The sequence below is a fragment of the Girardinichthys multiradiatus genome, chromosome 6 (genome assembly GCF_021462225.1).
Source record: "Girardinichthys multiradiatus isolate DD_20200921_A chromosome 6, DD_fGirMul_XY1, whole genome shotgun sequence".
NCBI classification, from domain to species: domain Eukaryota; kingdom Metazoa; phylum Chordata; class Actinopteri; order Cyprinodontiformes; family Goodeidae; genus Girardinichthys; species Girardinichthys multiradiatus.
This window is the reverse complement of record NC_061799.1, coordinates 43222650-43246573: the sequence shown is the minus strand read 5'-3', so window position 1 is coordinate 43246573 and position 23924 is coordinate 43222650. Positions and strand designations below refer to the sequence as shown.

Here is a 23924-nt window from a genome sequence, read left to right as displayed (position 1 = left end):
TTGGCTCCTAAAATAGATAATCACACAAAAGGCCTCGGCTCTGCTGGTCTTCATGTCTCATTATTATTAAACTCAGATTTCTTTACAGAACTGGGTTTGGGTGAAGACAGAACAGGAGGCATCTGTTCTGCTCCTTTGGAAGGACAGAAAAACATCTGCGTCACAAAAGCAGCAGACATATGGTTACCTGCTCTTGTCTTCTGCAGAGCTGCAGCAGCTTTGACTCTCTCCGCATGGACGTGGGATAGTCTTCTTCACTTTGAGCTCACCTTTAGCCTGATGGAAAGCAGAAGACAAAAATCAGTGGGTTGGTCCTGTTGGGACCAGCTTCCAGTTGTGGTTTCTGACCTGTTTATTCATGCCGTGGTGCAGGATGTAACGGATAAACAGCTGCAGCTCTGACTCTGCAGTCTTATCACCTGTCTGTTCATAACTACTAAGAGTTCCTTCACTGAAGAGGAAAATGGTGACTATCACAAACACTTTAAATGTGTGAAGGTTTTCTCTTTAAGATCAAAGACATGATTTTGGTGTCAAATCAGATACTGCAACATACGGGTAGACGCTGAAAATGGTTGGAAATATCAGAAACCCTTAATGAAACATGGTAATTGGCCTGCAGTGTAAATAACAACGCAACAGTCACACAGCAATCCTAGAGTCATGCATCTGATCTGAAATGTCTAGCAGATTTTTTTTCTTCACTATGTAGCTCAACAAGAACTGGATGTGAGTTAAAATTTGCTCTTAAACAAAACAAACACTTTACCCTGTCAATCAGCTCTGATTAAGGTCTGTGTTGGTGTTTATTTGTCCATCCTGCCGCTCATTGTCTAAAACGCATGAGAAGCTGGTCTACTCCTTTCTCTTAAATATTTTATTTTGTTACAACCACAAACTTCACTGCATTTTACTGGAATCTACTGTGATAAACCAGTGGAAGGAAAAGGACACATGAATGCTGGATTCAGCAGGTTTACCCTGATACCACCAAAGAAAATCCAGGGGAACTAACTGCCTTCAGAGGTCACATGTGTGTCATTTAATCTCAGTCAAAATGCAGCTGTTCTGTTTCTGGCCTCAGAGGTTTGTAAGAGAACAAACATCATCATTAAGACCAAGAAGCACATCAGGGAAAAGGTTGTTGAGAAGTTTAAAGCAGGGTTAGGTTCTACAACAATATTCCAAGTTTTGAACATCTTCCAGAGCTCTGTTCATCTGAACATGGAGAGAGGATGGACCAACTGCGCCACACAAAGCAACGGGGTCAACCACACCTCCTCACTGTGACAGGACAGGACTTTCTGTTGTTTCCTCTGTCAGAGTCGCTCTCAGCAGCGAGCTGAATCACTCTTAAGCTTGGAGTCCTTGCCAGAAATTTTTAGGCTAAGACAGGAGCTCTCTAAGAGGACTCTGACAGTCTTGTGAATATGGGCCCTGGCCTTTATGGAACAGTCGCAAGAAAAAAAACCAAGAGGTCTTGTTTTCAGTTTGCTACAAGCCAGGCGGGTTACACAGAGAGCATTTGAAAGAAGGCGCTCTGGTCAGTTAAGACCAAATTGATCTTTCTGGCCTACATGCAAAAGCATGGAAAAAAAGCTAACACTTCACATTACCCTGAACATACCATCCCCAGGATGAAACATGGTGGTGGCAGGATCATGCTGTGGGGATGCTTTTCTTCAGCAGAGACAGGGAAGCTGGTCAGCGTTCATAAAAAGATGAATGGAGCTAAATTCAGAACATTTCTGGAAGAAAACCTGTTAGAGGGTACAGGAGACTTGAGACTGGGGCTGAGGTTCACCTTCGGCAGGACAACCACCTTCAACATACAGGCAGAGCTGCAGTGGAATGGTTTACATCAAAACATATTCATGTGATAAAATTGGCCTAGCCAAAGTACCGACCTACAGACTTGGGAATTGATGTTCACAGATGCTCTGGATGCAATCTGACTGAGAATGAACTATTTAATAAAGAACCTGTAGATGTGAAAAGCTGGTGGAGACATGCCTTTTAATAGCAGGTATCAGTTTCCTTCCACTTCACTATTTCTGCATTACTTTGTGTTGATTCATCACATAAAATCTCAACATTGAAGTTTGTGGTTTGTAATGTGTGAAAATGAGGGAAAGGTAAAGAGTTGTTAAAACGTTTGTGAGGTACAATCAAACTGTTTCTAAACTGGACGTCAGCAGTGATTAAGATCCAGCCTCTGAGGAACACGACGTGTGCAGAATATCAGGTTTTTAACATTAATTAACCTCGGCGGCAGAAAGTTGGACTTCCTGCCTGTTTCTGCGTCACACAGCTGAACCTGGCTAAGACCGGAACCACAGAGTGGCTGTACGAACCCGGGGCATCCTCAGCACCAGGTGTCCGGTGGTTTGGGACCGCTGAGCCGTCGAGCTGTCGGGCTTCACCTCAGCAGGAAGAACCACCTGAAATATCTGCAAAGTAAATTATTCACAACTTTAATTAATGAGATTAATGCAGTGATCCGGTGCTGATGCTGCCCCAGAGTGTCAAATGACTTTAATCATTACAAGATCTTTTTATAGGCACACGTTCCAGAATGGACTGCGGAGAAAGAGACCAGAATAGCTCTGGAATCAATGACTGCAGAGAAATCCTTCGAAAACTAAAATGATTCATGTCGGAGGACAGATTAAGCAGCAAATTAGAGTTTTTCCTGTTTTGGTTTGATTTAATTCCAGACAGGGAGGCTGCATTTAATGGAATCTGCACTGACAGCAGCAGGAGAAGAAGGAAAATCTTCAGCTGGAACCAGGCGCGTAGTTAGAGCTGGGCTTCTGGGGCTTCTGCCCCGGATGTTTTCTGAATAGCCCCGGACTTCTTGATAGAAGAAATTTAGAAGTATTAAAAAGATGCAGCCACAATATGATATTGGACTTCACATTTTTATTTAAAAACAATCAGACTTTTTCAACTGTGTTCCATATAATCACGTCCCGCTCCACCGAACCTGACAATGAGTTAAAAGGAGAAGACAAAAAATAGCTATTGGCGCCACTACGCGCACAGCCAGAGACGGACTCCATTCTGGAAAAGTCCAGAACAGCAGTTTACTCCAGGTCGACCTGCCTCCTTCATGACCTGAAAAGTTACTCGGAACGCCTCTAACAGGGCTCATTTCAGAGCAACCATGGAGCCAACCAGAGAGTGGGAGCCTGGTGGGTGTGTGTTCAGGAACAGGTGGACGCCGAGCGGTATAACCCAGGAGAACATAGCGGTAAAACCTGAATGCTGACTCAGAATGGGCTATTATTAGTTACAGCTAATCGCTGATTCACCCAGCAAGACATGAGGTGGAGGTTCACTCTAATGAGCGTCATCAGGATCATGATGAAGAACTTTGACCTGAGCTACAGGTGAAGGTATGTGGCTGTGATAGAAAACAGTAGCAACCTTCTTCTAGCAGGATTTGCATCATAATGTGAAAATATCTGGTCCTTTACTTCAGTCAAAATAAAAGCATTTAATCCTAACGAACACATTAAAAGGTCCTTCAGATCAACACATTGATCTCATTGCTGCAGCCAGTCTGATAGTCCAGTTCTACATGTAGACAGGAAAAAGTGTTGCTCAATAAACCAGGAAAATATCTCCTAGTTCCAGTAAGATGTAGTAGAAAGAGCAACAGTAAGCCTCCCTCTTCTCTTTCATATCTTCTGTGCTGATTCTAAACATGCAGCTCTGGTTTTAAAGATGCAGAATAATTAAGAAATAAATTATAGCAATTAATCACCATTGATTAATTAACTTTTTATTTTTCTGAATTACACATGTAATATTAAATAAACTAAACTAATTAAACAAGGATACAGTTTTACTGAAGGTAAGACATACATACCATATGTATACAGTTATTAATAACTGTAATATTAGTACTAATAAGGTCCAGGATGAGGCTCTATGCTGTATTTTAAACACCACAACTTAACACCATTTCCTCTAAAAGTGTTTAATAGTAAGAACTGCACTAATGTCTCACATGTTCAGTCAGAACAAAAGACTGTGTTGAAAAATGTTTCATTTCTTATTTTTGGCAGGACAAATTTCTTCCGAAGTGGAATGAAGGGCTGAAAAGAAGAAGGAACAATTTTAATAAAATGTTTCAAAAGCTCTTGGCATAATAAAATAAACGTGTTTTAGGATTTTACCATTTGACTAGTATTTAGGAAAATCAACTTTATACCATTTTCCTTTTTTGAAATATAAGAATAAAGACAATGGAGCCTCAGGAGTGGAACACTGATGAGAATGTAACGTTTAAAAAGCTGACAAAGAAGTGCATTTATCTGGCCCATAGTGAACATCTCTGACTTTAATGTGTATTTATTTGCTTCAGCAAAATGGTTTTTCATCAGCCCTAAACTCTGTTTCTCCTTGTCCTTCATTCAACTTTTAACAAAAAGAAAAAGTAAAATTATTGCAAACCTTTTTTGTTTGATTCACAATAATTTACATTCATTCTAAAACCAGCCGAGACAGAGAACTGGTACAATATGTCCTATATTATTTTAATTTTAAATTAACTATAATTTGTCTTATTGAAATCTAAATATTTTGGATTTGGGCTAAAGCCCCCAATGTTTTGAGACCCTAAAAACGCCCCTGGCTGGAACGTCAGACATGATCTACGCTTCTCAGTCGCCTCCGCCTGCTCATCTGAATGAGTTCAAATAAAGGAGACTTTCTGAAAGGCTGAGGTGATGTATCACAACATGAATCAACCCACCCGTCCAATCAGGCTGACTCCTGGCATAAAACAAGCGCACATAAATAGTGAGAGAAGAGCCGTGGCATTCAGGACTCCAAACTCCACTGATAAAATGTTTGTTGGAGGATGAAAACAGAAGTTCTCCCAGCTTCTGGATGGTAATGCAGCTGCTCGATGAGGCTTACAGACCACTGAGGTGTGCTTGTGGAAGAATAAAATGTTGCACAGGTTTCCTCGGAGCTGCTGAGTTAAATATGACAGACCTGCAGGAAGGACTGAGCTTTCCTTCATCATAAACTAGAGCTGTTCTGCAGCAGAGACCGCAAACAAACACCAGATAAAAAAACGCTCACCTGAAAAAGGCAGGAAATTCGGCTGATTAGGGCTGTGTAATAAAACAAAGAAATTAAATTAACTAAGTGTTTAATGGTTTCCCTGCACATAGTTAATTTCACAAATAAAAAGGAAAACAGACTGAAACAGCAGGTTGGTGAAGGTAGAGATAAAGCACAGCTCGCTTTGGAGCTCCATGGATCAGTTGGACTTTCCAGCAGAAACACCCGAGCTCAAACGCTCCAAAGAAAGTTGGACTTTAATGGACTTTACTCCCATTTTGATCCCTTCTACAGTTGTTACACAATCACACTTAAAGTTTGATGATTTTTTTGTATTTTACTATATAATATTCAGCTTGGAGTGCAATGATGTCACACAATACTAGATCTGTAAAATCTTTAGAAACGTCTCGATTAAACCAACTTTCATGTCCACATTTCCCACTCAACCCTGTTTGTAGACTGAAACATACATAGACAGTCCACCTCCCACTGCTGTAGGACCTGAAGTTTCTGCCAAATCAGCTCAGAGCGCTGAGAGTCACCCATCCAACTCTAACTCATCCCTTTAGATTTAAGAATTGCTCATTCGGATCTGGAAACGAAGGTTCTCCATATATACGGTATAAACCTGTAGTGTTTACTGTTCACATGGAGACCAGGAGGCTCTGCCATGGTCCAACACTTATAGATGCAGCCTAAAGTTTTCATACAGGGACTGTTTGTGTGAAGTTGTTTTTCTGGTGCTGTAGGCTCCATAAAATCACCATAGCAACCATTGATTCAGCATTTCCAGCCTCTGGCTGTTCCTCCTTAATCCACCAATTACATTACAAAGTCTAACAGCCTAAGTCTCCAACAGCCTAACAGAAAGAAAAGGATGAATGTTAAATTTATGGACAAAAGCCACATAAAACCTTCTGAGATTTCCAAGATTTCTTTCTCTCCAGCTCAGTTTTGTTGACAGTCTAGTTCTGTAATGCACCCTCTCAGTTAAAAGGAAAGTAACAGTAAAGTTCTGAAAAGAATCAGTGTTTCTGTCAGCAATAAACTCCCTGCAGATGTTCTTCAGCAACAAGCATCATCCTCCCAGCAGCCACATCCACACTCTTGATCAGTTATTACAGTAGGAAGCTGCGGCTTAAAAACACAGAAACAGCAGATTATTTTTTTCAGATATTCTGAGGGATTTTACCGAGAGTTTGAAATTAAACTGTTTTTTTACCATGCAATTAAAATATTTTTGCATGAGTGTCCTAAATTTGTAATGTGTTTCTGTATTTAAACTATTGTAAAAGCTACATAATTATTTATTACATCCTGAAAGACAAAAAAACATCAAACCTGAGAGATCAAGTTAATCACAGGTTTAAGTCTTACTGTTAGAAATGTTAGACCCAGATTAAGGTCAAGTTTTTAGAAGAGGAAACTGTATGAAATACAGAAGCCTTAATATCAAATCTGCTTGTTTTCTAAAGTAAACTTTGTGATTTAGGATTCTCATGGTGTCTGAGGGACTCAGCGTCGGCGTTGAATAAAGAGTGTATGAAGAAAGTATTTTAAATATCTTCCAGGACTACTAGGAAACATCCTGGGCTGCAGCCCTGAATGTCCAGAACAAGTCTGGTACCAACCATGTTCAGAAGCTACAGAAACTATTCCTGCACATTGATAATGTTGAAATTTAATACTTTTCTGGAAATAAATGTCTAGAATTCCAGGGCCTTTTCAGACACTTGGATGGATGGATGGATGATGGATGGATGGATGGATGGATGGATGGATGATGGATGGGTGATGGATGGATGGATGAATGATGGATGGGTGATGGATGGATGGATGAATGATGGATGGGTGATGGATGGTTGGATGGATGGATGAATGATGGATGGATGGATGGATGATGGATGGGTGATGGATGGATGGATGAATGATGGATGGATGAATGGATGATGGGTGGGTGATGGATGGATGGTTGGATGGATGGATGAATGAATGATGGATGGGTGATGGATGGATGGATGGATGGATGAATGATGGATGGATGGATGGATGATGGATGGGTGATGGATGGGTGATGGATGGTTGGATGGATGGATGAATGATGGATGGATGGATGGATGATGGATGGGTGATGGATGGATGGATGAATGATGGATGGATGAATGGATGATGGATGGGTGATGGATGGATGGTTGGATGGATGGATGAATGAATGATGGATGGGTGATGGATGGATGGATGGATGGATGAATGATGGATGGGTAATGGATGGATGGATGGATGGATGATGGATGGGTGATGGATGGATGAATGATGGATGGGTGATGGATGGATGAATGATGGATGGGTGATAGATGGATGGATGGATGGATGGATGAATGATGGATGGGTGATGGATGGGTGATGGATGGATGGATGAATGATGGATGGATGATGGATGGATGAATGATGGATGGATGATGGATGGATGAATGGATGATGGATGTGTGATGGATGGATGGATGGATGAATGATGGATGGGTGATGGATGGATGAATGATGGATGGATGATGGATGAATGATGGATGGATGATGGATGGGTGATGGATGGATGAATGGATGGGTGATGGATGGATGAATGGATGGGTGATGGATGATGGATGGATGAATGATGGATGGATGGATGGATGGGTGATGGATGGATGAATGATGGATGGATGATGGATGGATGAATGATGGATGGATGATTGGATGATGGATGTGTGATGGATGGATGGATGAATGATGGATGGGTGATGGATGGATGGATGGATTGATGAATGATGGATGGGTGATGGATGGATGGATGGATGGATGAATGATGGATGGGTGATGGATGGAAGGATGGATGATGGATGATGGATGGATGAATGATGGATGGATGGATGGATGGGTGATGGATGGATGAATGATGGATGGATGATGGATGGATGAATGATGGATGGATGATTGGATGATGGATGTGTGATGGATGGATGGATGAATGATGGATGGGTGATGGATGGATGGATGGATTGATGAATGATGGATGGGTGATGGATGGATGGATGGATGGATGAATGATGGATGGGTGATGGATGGATGGATGGATTGATGAATGATGGATGGGTGATAGATGGATGGATGGATGGATGAATGATGGATGGGTGATGGATGGATGGGTGATGGATGGATGGATGAATGATGGATGGGTGATGGATGGATGGATGATGGATGGATGGATGGATGGATGATGGATGGGTGATGGATGGATGGATGGGTGATGGATGGATGGATGAATGATGGATGGATGGATGATGGATGGATGAATGATGGATGGGTGATGGATGGATGGATGGGTGATGGATGGATGGATGAATGATGGATGGATGGATGGATGGATGGGTGATGGATGGATGGATGATGGGTGGATGGATGGATGAATGATGGATGGGTGATGGATGGATGGATGGATGAATGATGGATGGGTGATGGATGGATGGATGGATGAATGATGGATGGATGAATGATGGATGGATGGATGGATGGATGGATGATGGATGGGTGATGGATGGGTGATGGATGGATGGATGGATGAATGATGGATGGATGGATGATGGATGGGTGATGGATGAATGATGGATGGATGGATGGATGATGGATGGATGAATGATGGATGGGTGATGAATGAATGATGGATGGATGGATGGATGATGGATGGATGGATGGGTGATGGATGGATGGATGAATGATGGATGATGGATGGATGGATGGGTGATGGATGGATGGATGATGGATGGATGAATGATGGATGGATGGATGGATGGATGGGTGATGGATGGATGGATGGATGAATGATGGATGGGTGATGGATGGATGGATGGATGGATGGATGAATGATGGATGGGTGATGGATGGATGGATGGATGAATGATGGATGGGTGATGGATGGATGGATGGATGGATGATGGATGGATGGATGGATGGATGGGTGATGGATGGATGGATGAATGATGGATGATGGATGGATGATGGATGGGTGATGGATGGATGGATGGGTGATGGATGGATGGATGAATGATGGATGGATGGATGATGGATGGATGATGGATGGATGAATGAATGATGGATGGATGAATGATGGATGGATGAATGATGGATGGATGGATGATGGATGGATGGGTGATGGATGGATGAATGAATGATGGATGAATGATGGATGGGTGATGGATGGATGGATGGATGAATGATGGATGGGTGATGGATGGATGGATGGATGGATGAATGATGGATGGATGAATGATGGATGGGTGATGGATGGATGGGTGATGGATGGATGGGTGATGGATGGATGGATGAATGATGGATGGATGGATGGATGATGGATGGGTGATTGATGGATGGATGGATGAATGATGGATGGATGGATGGATGGATGATGGATGGATGGATGAATGATGGATGGGTGATGGATGGATGGATGGATGAATGATGGATGGATGGATGGATGGATGGATGGATGGATGAATGATGGATGGGTGATGGATGGATGGATGAATGATGGATGGGTGATGGATGGATGGATGGATGATGGATGGATGGATGGATGATGGATGGGTGATGGATGGATGGGTGATGGATGGATGGGTGATGGATGGATGGATGAATGATGGATGATGGATGGATGGATGGATGATGGATGGATGGATGGGTGATGGATGGATGGATGGATGGATGGATGGATGATGGATGGATGGATGGATGATGGATGGATGGATGAATGATGGATGGATGGATGGATGATGGATGGGTGATGGATGGATGGGTGATGGATGGATGGATGAATGATGGATGGATGGATGAATGATGGATGGATGGATGATGGATGGATGGATGGGTGATGGATGGATGGATGGATGGATGAATGATGGATGGGTGATGGATGGATGGATGGATGGATGATGGATGAATGATGGATGGATGATGGATGGGTGATGGATGGATGGATGGATGGATGATGGATGGGTGATGGATGGATGGATGGATGGATGAATGATGGATGGGTGATGGATGGATGGATGGATGATGGATGGATGATGGATGAATGATGGATGGATGTATGAATGATGGATGGATGGATGATGGATGGATGGATGAATGATGGATGGGTGATGGATGGATGGATGGATGAATGATGGATGGGTGATGGATGGATGGATGGATGATGGATGAATGATGGATGGATGGATGAATCATGGATGGATGGATGTATGAATGATGGGTGGATGGATGGATGAATGATGGATGAATGATGGATGGGTGATGGATGGATGGATGGATGATGGATGAATGATGGATGGATGGATGAATCATGGATGGATGGATGTATGAATGATGGGTGGATGGATGGATGAATGATGGATGGATGGATGAATGATGGATGGATGAATGATGGATGGATGGATGATGGATGGATGGATGATGGATGGATGATGGATGAATCATGGATGGATGGATGTATGAATGATGGGTGGATGGATGAATGAATGATGGATGGATGATGGATGGATGAATGAATGATGGATGGATGAATGATGGATGGATGAATGATGGATGGATGGATGATGGATGGATGGGTGATGGATGGATGAATGAATGATGGATGGATGATGGATGGATGAATGATGGATGGATGGATGGATGGATGAATGATGGATGGATGAATGATGGATGGATGGATGATGGATGGATGGATGATGGATGGATGATGGATGAATCATGGATGGATGGATGTATGAATGATGGGTGGATGGATGAATGAATGATGGATGGATGATGGATGGATGAATGAATGATGGATGGATGAATGATGGATGGATGAATGATGGATGGATGGATGATGGATGGATGGGTGATGGATGGATGAATGAATGATGGATGGATGATGGATGGATGAATGAATGATGGATGGATGAATGATGGATGGATGAATGATGGATGGATGGATGATGGATGGATGGGTGATGGATGGATGGATGATGGATGGATGGATGATGGATGGATGGATGATGGATGGATGGATGATGGATGGATGATGGATGGATGGATGATGGATGGATGGATGATGGATGGATGATGGATGGATGGATAACCCTAACCAGCAGCGTACCTTTCCTTTGACGCTGACTCTTGCGTACGTCGGCTGAACGTCCACATCCATCAGGGAGGTGTCCATGTGTCTGATGGAGGACAAGGTTCAGGTCAGTTTACACTGAAGTGAAGAAACATCACGTTTTCAAACTGAGGCTCTCAGTGAAATTTAATCTCATTAATTACAGAAACAGCTACAAAAGAAAAACAAACACTCTGGAGGACATACTCTGAATATTCAACAGCTGGAGGTAAAAGCTTTCACTGTTTTTATCTGTTTACATACCCTATCCTATCCTACCCTGTTTATTTATGTAGCACTTAAAAAACTAAATATCAAAAAACTAAGATAGCACATCCATCCATCCATTCATTGTCTTCACCCACTTTTCCATGTAGGGTCACAGGGGGACTGGTGCCTATCTCCAGCAGTCATTAGTCAAGAAACACCCTGGAAAAGTCGTCAGTGCATCACAGGGCAACAGAGAAACACCCAGGACTAACAACCATGCCCACACTCAAACCGAAGGGCAATTTAGAGAGACCTATTATCCTAACAGTCATGATTTTGGAATGTTGGAGGAAGCTGGAGTACCCGGAAAGAACCCATGCATGCTCAGGGAGAACATGCAAAGTCCATGCAGAGGGACCTTAGGCTGGGATTTGAATCCAGGACCTTCTTGCTGCAAGGCAGCAGTGGTATCAACTGTGCCACCATGCAGCCCTAATATGACACGATGAAAGTTAAATATATAGTACAATTAATGTCAGACTCACATTGAGTAAAAGACCAAAGAACAGTGAACAGTTCAAATCTCAACTGAAGAGCCAGCTTGTTCCAGATCTTTGGGGCCACAACAGAAAAGGCTCCATCACCTCTCAGTTTCCTCTGTGATTTAGGAACATCTGGTGAGCTGACCAGAGGGAACGAGACTGGGTGTAGGGGTGCTGCAGGTTGGACAAATATTCTGGTGCAAGGTCATTAAAAGGCTTAAAAACACATAACTTTAAAAGTGATCCTGAAAGAAACAGGAGTGGTGTGCTCTCATTTCTTTGTCCTTGTTAAAATTCGTGCTGCTGTGTGTTGGACTAGCTGGGGGCGTGACAGAGGTGGTACATTTGGGACTGAATAAAATCACTTAGGTTTTACATTCATTAAAATAAAATAAAAATGAAGGCCATCCGTGATTTTATGTCACCAAGATTTGACAGTTTGCATACAAATGGAATACAAACATGGAATGCCATTTGGTACTCGTGTTCATAAATATGATCCTTATTTACAGGACGGGCCAAAAGTTTGGAAAAAAGATCAAATAAATCAGACCAGAGCTTCATTTAATACAGAGCAGCCAGAAAACATGGCATATAATCAGAGACATAATTACTGTAACTATCAGGTTTAGAGTTTCTCCTCTGTTGATTTTGCTTTTTGTGTCTTCAGCCCAGTCTGGCTTTACCAGCAGCCTGGTGTGTGTGTTTTGTTCAATTTTCTACTGAAGTTGTGACTCCTCTTAAATCTTCTCAACCATTAAACCATTAAACCAAGCCCTCCTTTTCTTTGGTAACATTTATCCAGCAATGGTCTGGTCACATCAACGTATAGCTGAAGGTCCACACTGTGCACATATGGTGCATGTCAAAGAGAGCAAAGGCTGATCATGCAGTAAATACATCCCAGAATTCATAAACTCATACTGGTTTTTAAGAAAGGAGAGAAAGTAGGAGTTGCTTCCAATTGTGTGGTCTGCTGTGTGTCTATCTTATGCTTTTATATATATATATTTTTACGCTCAGTATAAATGAAAAAAAGGATTAAAAACCTGCTTAAATTCTGCATGACTCTGATGAATGAAGCTGCTCACAGGTCTCACCTATAAACCGCCAGGTCCAACATAACAGCGTTGTTTTCTTCATCCTCAGTCAGAGAAAAGGCCAGCCTAAAGAACACAAACAGCACACACATCAGAAACAAACCTGACTGTTGGATTCAGGTCAAATATAGGGTCAGTTTAGCTTTTATCTGCAATCTATCAGAACAGAAATGACCAGAATTTCACAGAAATATGGATCATAACGGGTCCTATATAAAACACCAGAACCACAGTGACATAGAAAGAGACTTAATATAAAATACTGACTGTTACTCATGTAATACATGAAGTAAACTTCAGCTTATTTACTTTAGTCTTTGTTAAAAACTACTGACCTCCTCACAGATTTCAGATCATCATACTAATCCTAACATCAGACAAAGATACCCTGAGGAAATACGATAAAGAGTTGTTCCTCTTACCTGGGCTCGTTGACATTCATCACTCGTCCATCAGCAGTGATCAGAGTCCTTGTGGCCTTGGTCTTATTCTCCGTCTCCCTGCAGGGAAACAGGACACATCAGGACAAACTGTTTCACCTGAACAAAGAGACGGAAGAGGAACAAGCTCCATAATGATGGAGTCTTAGGAGTGATGGAAAAAGCCACCGTATTTAGGCCATGAAACCCAGAACACGTCTGGAAAAAAAACATCCCAACAGTCAAGCATGGAGGTGGAAGCATTATGGGTTGAGGCTATTTTACTGCTAAGGGTATAGGATGTCTTTCAGTGGCCAGTGAACAGGACTATAATGACAACATTCTTCCATCATCCAGAACACTGAAGATGGGTCATGTAGTGACCTCCCTAAAAAACAACAAGGCCAAGAGGCACCAAGCCCATCTCCAGACCTCAGTCCAACCGGAATAATGTGGAGGGAGCTCCAGCTTTAAGTTATGGACAGAATCTCTCCTGAGATGTGACCAAAGGTTGCTCCACCAAGTTCAGGTCATGTTCTCCTGGGGGTCAAAGACTCACTGCAGTCAGTTAAGAAAGCAGATTTATAAAATCAACAGAGGTTTAAAACTAGTTTCCCTTACTACATTTCTATAATTACATCTACATTTCAGCTTTGAACATTATAGAAACTGAAGCAGGACATCTGGAAGTTAAAGGTTTACTGCCATTACATTCTGCTACACAGCTCTCTGTAAGCTGCATGAAGCTGCCGTGAAACACGCTCCCCACCTCAGTCCATCTAATAAACCTGCCGTGCAGCAGATGGCCCTGTCTGTGTTTGAGGCAGGTGAGTGTTTAGCGCTCTGTGGAGGGTCAGCTGTCCCGACCTCTGCTCTGTGCATGATGAGCCTTCACTCTGCTGAACCCGGAGGTTTCTGTCAGAGCAGGTTATACTGGAACCTTGAATTATGTTTATAAAACTCTCTTTTTTATTATATCATTTTTTTTTTTTTTCTTCATATCTCTTCAGTATTTGACCAGTCGAATCACAATTTCAATAAGTGCAAATCACACAAATGATTGCTTGGATGCAATATCTGGAAGTCTGTGATACTGTATTTTCCTATTAATAATGTGTTTGTGCAGTTGGGCTAACGTTCAATGCCTTTTGATGGTGCATAAATGTGCAAAAATACAGTACAATGCATCCTTGTCAAGTTGAATGGCAAATAAGGGGAAACCAGGACTTTAACCAAATCCTGCAGGTTTTAACTTAGTAACAGGAATGCAGGTGGAACATGCTTTACAGCTTAGCACCACGACTTTGGAGGCACATTAAACATGACATTAACTAGTGTAAAACATTTTTTCATTGAATTAGTTGTACATCATTATTTTCATTTTTGTGTTTCGATTGCTTTGAGTTAATTATTAAAGCTGCAAAACAATTTTAGATTGAATCCAAACAAAAAGAGCATCCTCGTCTTTGCCTTTCTGTCCATGCAGCAGCTTTGTCCTCTTTGCCACATGCTGCTGACAAGGTGACATTGTGGCTCTGTAACATGTCTTCTTCAGAGGGGTGTGAAGAGGAGTCTCAACCAGCTGAGTCATGCAGACATCAGAAGTGACAGCTCTCTGCTGGCTTGAATGGAGTCAGGAAGTGAGGATGATCTCTTCAGACAGTTTTCAGTTAACCATGTGGAACTCGGTCTGCAGAGAAGTCTGTATTCATCCTGGAAAGAAGTCCACTCAAGCCTTGTCAACACATCAGCTTGGTTTTATGTTATGGAGGCACACAGTACAGCTTTTAATGCTCAAGACAGTGGGAACCCAGGTGGCTTGGATATACCGCATCAGCCTCTTTCACAAAACATTTCCATCAGAAACCCACAAAGACCCACAGAAACTTTGGTGATTTACAAATAGCAACTTGACATCCTGCACAGCTGTAAGCTTTCAGAAATGAAGCCGGCAGTGCGGGACGACAGGAGGTGTTGCCCGGCATTAACATCAGCATTCTTTTAAAAGTGTGATCAAACTGGTCCAAGCTTGATCTCTTGGACAGATGGCCTCACATTTGACTTTAGGACACTTTGACACAGACGGGTTCATCAGAGATGGAAACCTCTCTAGTCTTCACAAAACACTTTTAACATCTCTGTGTTTTCTCTGAAAGGACCTGAAGTCAACCAGGTGTCTTTACGCCTGAACTGAAGTGATGTAGACCCAGTAATGACTGGGTTCGTGGCTGGAGGGTGTGATGTAGTGATGACCACCTGGCCAGCAGATTTTAAGGGTTAGTTTGGATTTTATCAGTAATAGTTCCCTTACAATGATCTGACTGTGGAGTAAATCTGCTGAGATGTCCACTCCTGAAAAGATTTGAAGATCTGTCTATACAGTTCTGATGAAATGACCTTTTGACCTTTCCCAGATTGATGGGGAGAAACAACTGATTCACTAAGATTGTTGTTGATGTGATATTTTGCTCCAACAAAGCTAACTCTAGCTCAATCCAGGGAATCGTTTAGAATCGCTGTTAATCCAACATGCTTTCAAGTAGGTGACCAGACTTTCTCCTTCATGTACCCCAAGAATAGATAAGATGATACCTCAGAGATATCTTTCATGCTAATCTCCACCTCCATCTCCTCCATGGAGCTCAATTAGCTGCAGCCATTAATCAGGCTGTCAGTTTCTTTGACCTAAAAGCATCTTTGTGTTTTCAGTCTCAGCTCTACAAACATTAAGCATAGAAAGTTCTCCTGGTCGACCTTATCATGGAAACCACAACAGGAGCAGGAAATTCATCTTTCCTGACATTCCTGTGACATCATGAATGCATTCAGCGGGTTGTTGCACTCTGAGAGACGTGCAGGGTAAGACGATTTTAGAACACATAGCTCCAACTCCCCTTTTTATCAGTGTGGAGGTAGTTTTACTGAGAATTTTTTAGTTTTTGCTTGTAGGAGTGTAGGTCAACTCTAACCCAGGAGTTAAACTGAAGGAATCATTTTCAGCAATCCAGCAGCAGAACAAAACGGACTAATCTGTCAGAAAGAATCTGTGCACAGCCAGAAAACGGGCACTGAAACTCCTCCAGGTTTGATGGGAGTAGCTTCCTTGTGGGCAGCAGATGAAGCAGCGGTGAGAGCAGCAGCCCAGTGGAACCTCTTCACAGCATTCATCACCCAAAGCTCAGCTGTTCTGCTGCTGAAGGTGTCAGAGAAGCTGAAAGCCATGAGTCAGCGCAGCGTCCTGGAGTCAGCAGGAGGCTCTGTCCACACTAACAGGCCCAGTAACAACACAAAGATTCTTTGAAAACGATTGCAAAGAAAAGATCTCTAAAAGCGCTGATTGTGATGTATATGAGTGGACATCCAGAGATTATCAAAAACGAAAATGTAGAGGCCCACCTTATGTAAGCCCACTAGAACCTTTGTGCCAGAAAACACAACAGGTGTCTATTGTTCTGCCTCTGTTTTCATCAAATCTTAAATCAGTCAGTCAGTCATTTTCTACCACTTATTCCATAGTGGGTCGTAGGGGAGCTGGTTCCTATCTCCAGCAGTCTATGGGCGAGAGGCGGGGTACACCCTGGACAGGTCGCCAGTCCATCACAGGGCACCACACAAACAACCACGCACACACTCATTCATACACTTAAGGGCAATTTAGAGAGACCAATTAACCTAACAGACATGTCTTTGGACTGTGGGAGGAAGCCGGAGTACCTGGTGAGAACCCACGCATGCACGGGGAGAACATGCAAACTCCATGCAGAAATACCCCTGCTCGGGAATCAAACCCAGGACCTTCTTGCTGCAAGGCAACAGTGCTACCAACTGCGCTACCGTGCAGCCCTAAATCTGAAGTGAAGATTTTAATAACTGGAAAGAAAGTGTCAAAGAAACAGGAGCTACTTTTAGCCTAGCACTGCTTTAGCCATGCTCAGGTTCTTTTTTTAAAGGGGACATATCATGCAAAATCCACTTTTTTTGCCTTTACATACATTTTGTTGTGTACTTGGAGTCTGTATGATTGCAGAGAAATTGAATTAAGTCTCTCCCGTTGTTATGGAGATATCTTTATATTATGTTTGGGTTGTATTTTTCAGTCCGTTCAGTTTTCTCTATCACCTGTTGTGTTTTTTTAACTGTTACGTCACAGTAGTTGCTCCAGAACAGCTAAAAAAGGTCATGGACGTCTGGCTGATCAATTCACATTTCCGTAATATTTATTTCTCGCTGTGATTTTGTAGTCCAAGCTCAAGTATGCTGTAGCTGCAAGAGGATAAGTTTGGTTCGGTTATTGGGTGTATTAACACACACAATTCATTACAGCTTCCCCCAACCATATGATGAAGTGTCTCTAGGCAGGAAGCCCACGTGGTCTCCTGATCTGTGTGTGAGTCCAGATAGATGAATGTAACATGCAGTGGTCTGTACATCTAAGCTCAGTCCATTAGTATAGCCAGGCCAGGATGAGCTACTGTTCAGTGTCTTGGTAGAAAGTCTACATTATAACATCCAACAGTCCTGACCCGCTAGCTTGTTCTTTGTGTTCAGGCCAGAAGATCTTTTTCATGCAAACATACAGAATTGATCATTCTGATCATCTGAGCTAAATCTGTGCCCTAAAGACAATCACTGACAAAATGAAATGTTTTATGTCATATTTTCTTCATAGATTATCCATTTATGGAGCATTTGTTGGCACTGTTGCCTCACATGAAGAAGAGAATGATCTTTAATCAGGGCCTATCTTTGTGTAGTCTATGTGCTCTCCATGTTGGTTCTATATAAGTAGTGCAGTTTCCTCCCACCATCCAAAAAGCATGAACCAAAAGTTAACTGGAGTTAAATCATATTTATGGTTTTCTGTCCTTTTATGTCTCTGTGTTGTTGCCCTGTGAGGGACTGGTGACGGGTATAGAGAATGGATGGATGGATGAATGATGGATGGGTGATGGATGGATGGATGGATTGATTGGAGAACCCAGAGATCCTTCTTCACAAAGTTACTCTCCAAAGGGTGATTTTTAAACAAAGAAGATCGGCCATAATGCAACGTCCACACTTATGCATTTTGACTCTTTTATTATTGGTATTTTAAAGGTATGTGTTTGATTCTGGTAACCAGCCATACGTTTCTTTTCTTAGCCCCAACCGCTAACAGCTAAGAACACGTGCTTGCCTACTTTGAGTCAGCGGAAGATCATTTACCCAAAGAGGTTGTGAGTTTTCAATCTAGGAAATAATATTTCCCTAAATATTATTTTACTACACTTGATAACTAAATAAACACCATTACGACCTATTTATCCAGAAAGATTTGGTTCTCATTCAAAATAATATTTCCTTAAATATTTTAATATTTCCTTAATAATGTTTCCATAAATATTATTTCAATAAATAAAGGCAGCTAATTAAACATCGTTGCGAATTGGTCATCCAGAAGGTTGATTTTATTTAGCAAATCATTTTTTTTAAATGTTTTCAGATCTTGCATTGTGATTGTTTTTTTTTTTTTCAGCACTAGAGGCCTTTATTTTTAATTTTTGCAACAGTAGGTTGACAGGAAAGAGGGCAAAGAGAGGGGGAGAGATTTGGCAAAGGTCACCGGGTCCAGAACTCAAACCCAGGACAGCCGCATCAAGGACTATAGCCTCTGCACATGGTCGTGTCCTAATACCACTGCCTTATCGGGCTGGTATTCACACGACAACCCTTAACAGACCCAAATATTATTTAATAAAATATTAAAGTACTTATATTACATAATATATTCATATTCATAATCACAACAATGTGGTTATACTGGGACTTTAAAGTCCTTCAAAGTAACCCCTGTACCTCCTCTTCCATCAGCACTCCCCCCACTAAATGCCTCAAGGACAGATGAGGGACATTATGACTGGGAACTTAAACTCCCCTGACCTGATCAGCAACTTCCTGAGAGTAAAGTTCTTGTCACCCGTTCTATTAGTCCCTGCTGGCCTTGATGAAGTCGTCCTCATGGAGTTGATTTAGTTTTATTTTGAATGACAAACAAAGAGAAACATGAGAACCGAGTCTTTTTATTCCTGCAGACTGACTAACAGGAAAACTGAATCCTTTATCCAGTTGGAATGGTTTGTTCCCTGTGGATGCTGGAGTCAGAGAGGCCTTGAACAAAGATTAACTCTGGTCTGACCTTGAGTTCTTAGTGCGAGTTTCTGAAGGATTACTGGATTTATTGTCAGTCTGTAGAGGTTTTCCTCATCAGGTTTATTTGTGTGGCCTTTAATCATAGCTACACTCTCGCCTTCATGACACTCAAATTATAGAACACACACAGTGAAAGTAAAACTGACACTCCACAAGGCGCCCAGACGGACCCTCATAAAAAGGACGAATGCACCCTTTAACTGGGGAGACGGGAGTCGGACTCCGACTTCTAACAGTCAATCAGCTGTACAGGTGTGCTGGTGAGGGTTAGTTGGACTTGTTCTACTGTTGTTGTTATTATGGTGCCCCTTCAATGATAATCCAAATGATGTAACATCACAGAGAAACTGGAAATCAGAGGGTGATGTGTCTGATAATGGTTCAGTGGGGTTTTTTCATTGGGTTACAAACACTCAGATACACTGACATGCATTTACAGTCGGCCTGACAAAACGGATGAGCCTTGTTTAAAGCACAAACACAACCTATTAATCCCAGGTTAATGTATGAAATATACAATATTTTTATAGAGTTTAAAGACGAAGGTTACAGTGATGCAGCACAGGATTGTGGGGTGTTTAACTGAAGCAGAGAAGCAATGTAAGCAGTGTGGTTGTTTGTTCAGTGTCTAAACGGTAGGGAAATACATCCATAATATTAAAATACTGATACTTTAACATGGTTTACTGTATTTTATCAGTTCTATACTTTTTTATGAATTGTCGACATATCATTCAGTGTTTTTCCACCAGAAGAACTCTTGAATTGGTTTGGTTCACATGCCTTCGAACTTTGGTGCTTTGTTGAGCACCGACACCCAGTTCCACCAGTTTTGTGAACCAAGCATGAGTCATCATCACCAGTGGGGGAGACCTTGGTATCGACACAGTGGAGCTCAGAGCTGCTGTTCCTTTTAGGGCAAAAACAGAGCAACCAAAAACTAGTTACTATGAAAAAGGAGACGGCGAATCAGTGCAAGACCAATGGTGTACGATGTTTTCATTTGCATATGTTCAGCATTCAAGAGGGTAACAGAAACCAGTAGACATGCAATGCATGTTTACAAACATAAATAATGTTTATACGATACGATCTTCCTCTTCGCCAACCGCGATGTTACCGTTTGCACAGATGAACCAAGTATTCTGCAGGGCCCGAGCTGAACCAGAGTCCACGCTTTGGTACATCTTTTTGTTGGTGGAAACATGCATCCACGGTTCGAATTCGCGTTTAGGAATCGGAATATACTCCGAACCGCATTGGTGGAAAAGGGGTTTATGGAAGAGGACAGAAACCACATGTCATTTTTAATGAGCTTGAACATGTGAAATGTCATCTTCAGTGCTGCGTCCTGCACTAATAACAGAAACTTGGCAGTGGGGGAGTCCAGGGGGTAACTGGTCTGCCTGCCAAAGAAAACATCTGGTGCATCATTAAAAAACACTCCAGAGATGACCCAGGAGCAGAATCTTAAGTCTCACTGTGAACACTGGATGGATGTGTTGTAAATATGAATCTGAGAATATTATTTAATATAAAATATTAATATTTTCTTATTAATATTTTACCAAATATTCCGGTCTGTTAAGGATTGTCCTGTGAATACCAGCCACATTACGGCGATGGTATTAGGACAAAATACAGGCCCTTCTCAAAATATTAGCATATTGTGATAAAGTTCATTATTTTCCATAATGTCATGATGAAAATTTAACATTCATATATTTTAGATTCATTGCACACTAACTGAAATATTTCAGGTCTTTTATTGTCTTAATACGGATGATTTTGGCATACAGCTCATGAAAACCCAAAATTCCTATCTCACAAAATTAGCATATTTCATCCGACCAATAAAAGAAAAGTGTTTTTAATACAAAAAACGTCAACCTTCAAATAATCATGTACAGTTATGCACTCAATACTTGGTCAGGAATCCTTTTGCAGAAATGACTGCTTCAATGCGGCGTGGCATGGAGGCAATCAGCCTGTGGCACTGCTGAGGTCTTATGGAGGCCCAGGATGGTTCGATAGCGGCCTTTAGCTCATCCAGAGTGTTGGGTCTTGAGTCTCTCAACGTTCTCTTCACAATATCCCACAGATTCTCTATGGGGTTCAGGTCAGGAGAGTTGGCAGGCCAATTGAGCACAGTGATACCATGGTCAGTAAACCATTTACCAGTGGTTTTGGCACTGTGAGCAGGTGCCAGGTCGTGCTGAAAAATGAAATCTTCATCTCCATAAAGCTTTTCAGCAGATGGAAGCATGAAGTGCTCCAAAATCTTCTGATAGCTAGCTGCATTGACCCTGCCCTTGATAAAACACAGTGGACCAACACCAGCAGCTGACACGGCACCCCAGACCATCACTAACTGTGGGTACTTGACACTGGACTTCTGGCATTTTGGCATTTCCTTCTCCCCAGTCTTCCTCCAGACTCTGGCACCTTGATTTCTGAATGACATGCAGAATTTGCTTTCATCCGAAAAAAGTACTTTGGACCACTGAGCAACAGTCCAGTGCTGCTTCTCTGTAGCCCAGGTCAGGCGCTTCTGCCGCTGTTTCTGGTTCAAAAGTGGCTTGACCTGGGGAATGCGGCACCTGTAGCCCATTTCCTGCACACACCTGTGCACAGTGGCTCTGGATGTTTCTACTCCAGACTCAGTCCACTGCTTCCGCAGGTCCCCCAAGGTCTGGAATCGGCCCTTCTCCACAATCTTCCTCAGGGTCCGGTCACCTCTTCTCGTTGTGCAGCGTTTTCTGCCACACTTTTTCCTTCCCACAGACTTCCCACTGAGGTGCCTTGATACAGCACTCTGGGAACAGCCTATTCGTTCAGAAATTTCTTTCTGTGTCTTACCCTCTTGCTTGAGGGTGTCAATAGTGGCCTTCTGGACAGCAGTCAGGTCGGCAGTCTTACCCATGATTGGGGTTTTGAGTGATGAACCAGGCTGGGAGTTTTAAAGGCCTCAGGAATCTTTTGCAGGTGTTTAGAGTTAACTCGTTGATTCAGATGATTAGGTTCATAGCTCGTTTAGAGACCCTTTTAATGATATGCTAATTTTGTGAGATAGGAATTTTGGGTTTTCATGAGCTGTATGCCAAAATCATCCGTATTAAGACAATAAAAGACCTGAAATATTTCAGTTAGTGTGCAATGAATCTAAAATATATGAATGTTAAATTTTCATCATTACATTATGGAAAATAATTAACTTTATCACAATATGCTAATATTTTGAGAAGGACCTGTAGAAAGGTGTGAGATGAGCTCTGACATTATCGAACAGCATAAACTCTGCACACACATGGAATGAATTCACACAATTTCTTAAAATACAAGAATTTATTAACAAAAATAAGTCAACTCAAAGTCAAACATATTTCAATCAACAAACTCTTTACTTTGCTAAAACAATCCAACTAAACTACCAAGCAGAATTAAAGAATAATGAAGACTAATGGACTATGTACAATATAAACAAGTTGATTAAAGATGATTAGAAATCATGACCAAAAAGAGTGATGCAACATTACCATGCAATGTTTATGTTTGAGAACCAAGGATTATCTTGAAGAATCTGGAAGTGAAGTTAAGTTAGTTTTGGAACTAACTTAGAAAATAATCAGCAACCTTTAGACAACCATTCACAATGCAAGATCAGATAAAATATTATTTTAATAAAATAATGTTTTAAATAATGATCTGCTGATTAAAACCAACCTCCTGGGTGATTAATTCTCAACGGTGTCTAATTAACTGCCTTTATTTATTAAAATAATATTTGAAGAAATATTATTGAGTATTTTGGAAAAGAGCCAAATCTTTCTGGAGAAATGGGGCTTAATGGTGTTTACTTATTTGTCAACTCTAGCAAATGATGTTCAGGGACTATTATTCACTAGCTTGAAAACTAACAACCTTTCTGTTGACTAGCCTTAATGCTAGCACACGTGTTCTTACCGGCTGGCCGTTGGGCTAACAAAGAAGCTAGCTAAAGTGCTAAGCTAGAGGATAGCTTAGCGCCAGAATCAACACATACCTTTAAAATACCAGGGTTAAAATGCATAAGCGCTGACGGCGCGTTATGAGCAATGTTTTGGTTAAAACCACCCTTTAAATAAAGTTTATCTTAGCTTCAAAACATACAAAGAACACGAACCGGCCTGGGTGCTACAGGTAGCATGCTAGCACCAAGATAGCCGAGTTTCAC

General features: G+C 41.8%; 1 protein-coding gene across 8 annotated transcripts in view; it reads right to left on the bottom strand.

Annotated features, from left to right (window-relative positions):
* Nucleotides 1-23924, bottom strand: part of dnaaf11 (dynein axonemal assembly factor 11) — a 53825-nt gene that overhangs the window by 5064 nt on the left and 24837 nt on the right. For 7 of the 8 annotated variants that reach the window (XM_047367480.1, XM_047367482.1, XM_047367481.1 and 4 more), the window contains exons 7-11: nt 13526-13603; nt 13104-13169; nt 11249-11318; nt 2355-2450; nt 188-276 (exon numbers count right to left, since the gene is read on the bottom strand). In XM_047367480.1, the coding sequence (XP_047223436.1) occupies nt 188-276; nt 2355-2450; nt 11249-11318; nt 13104-13169; nt 13526-13603 (399 nt within the window). The remainder of the gene's footprint in view (nt 1-187; nt 277-2354; nt 2451-11248; nt 11319-13103; nt 13170-13525; nt 13604-23924) is intronic. The other variant, XM_047367485.1, reaches the window with a different exon arrangement.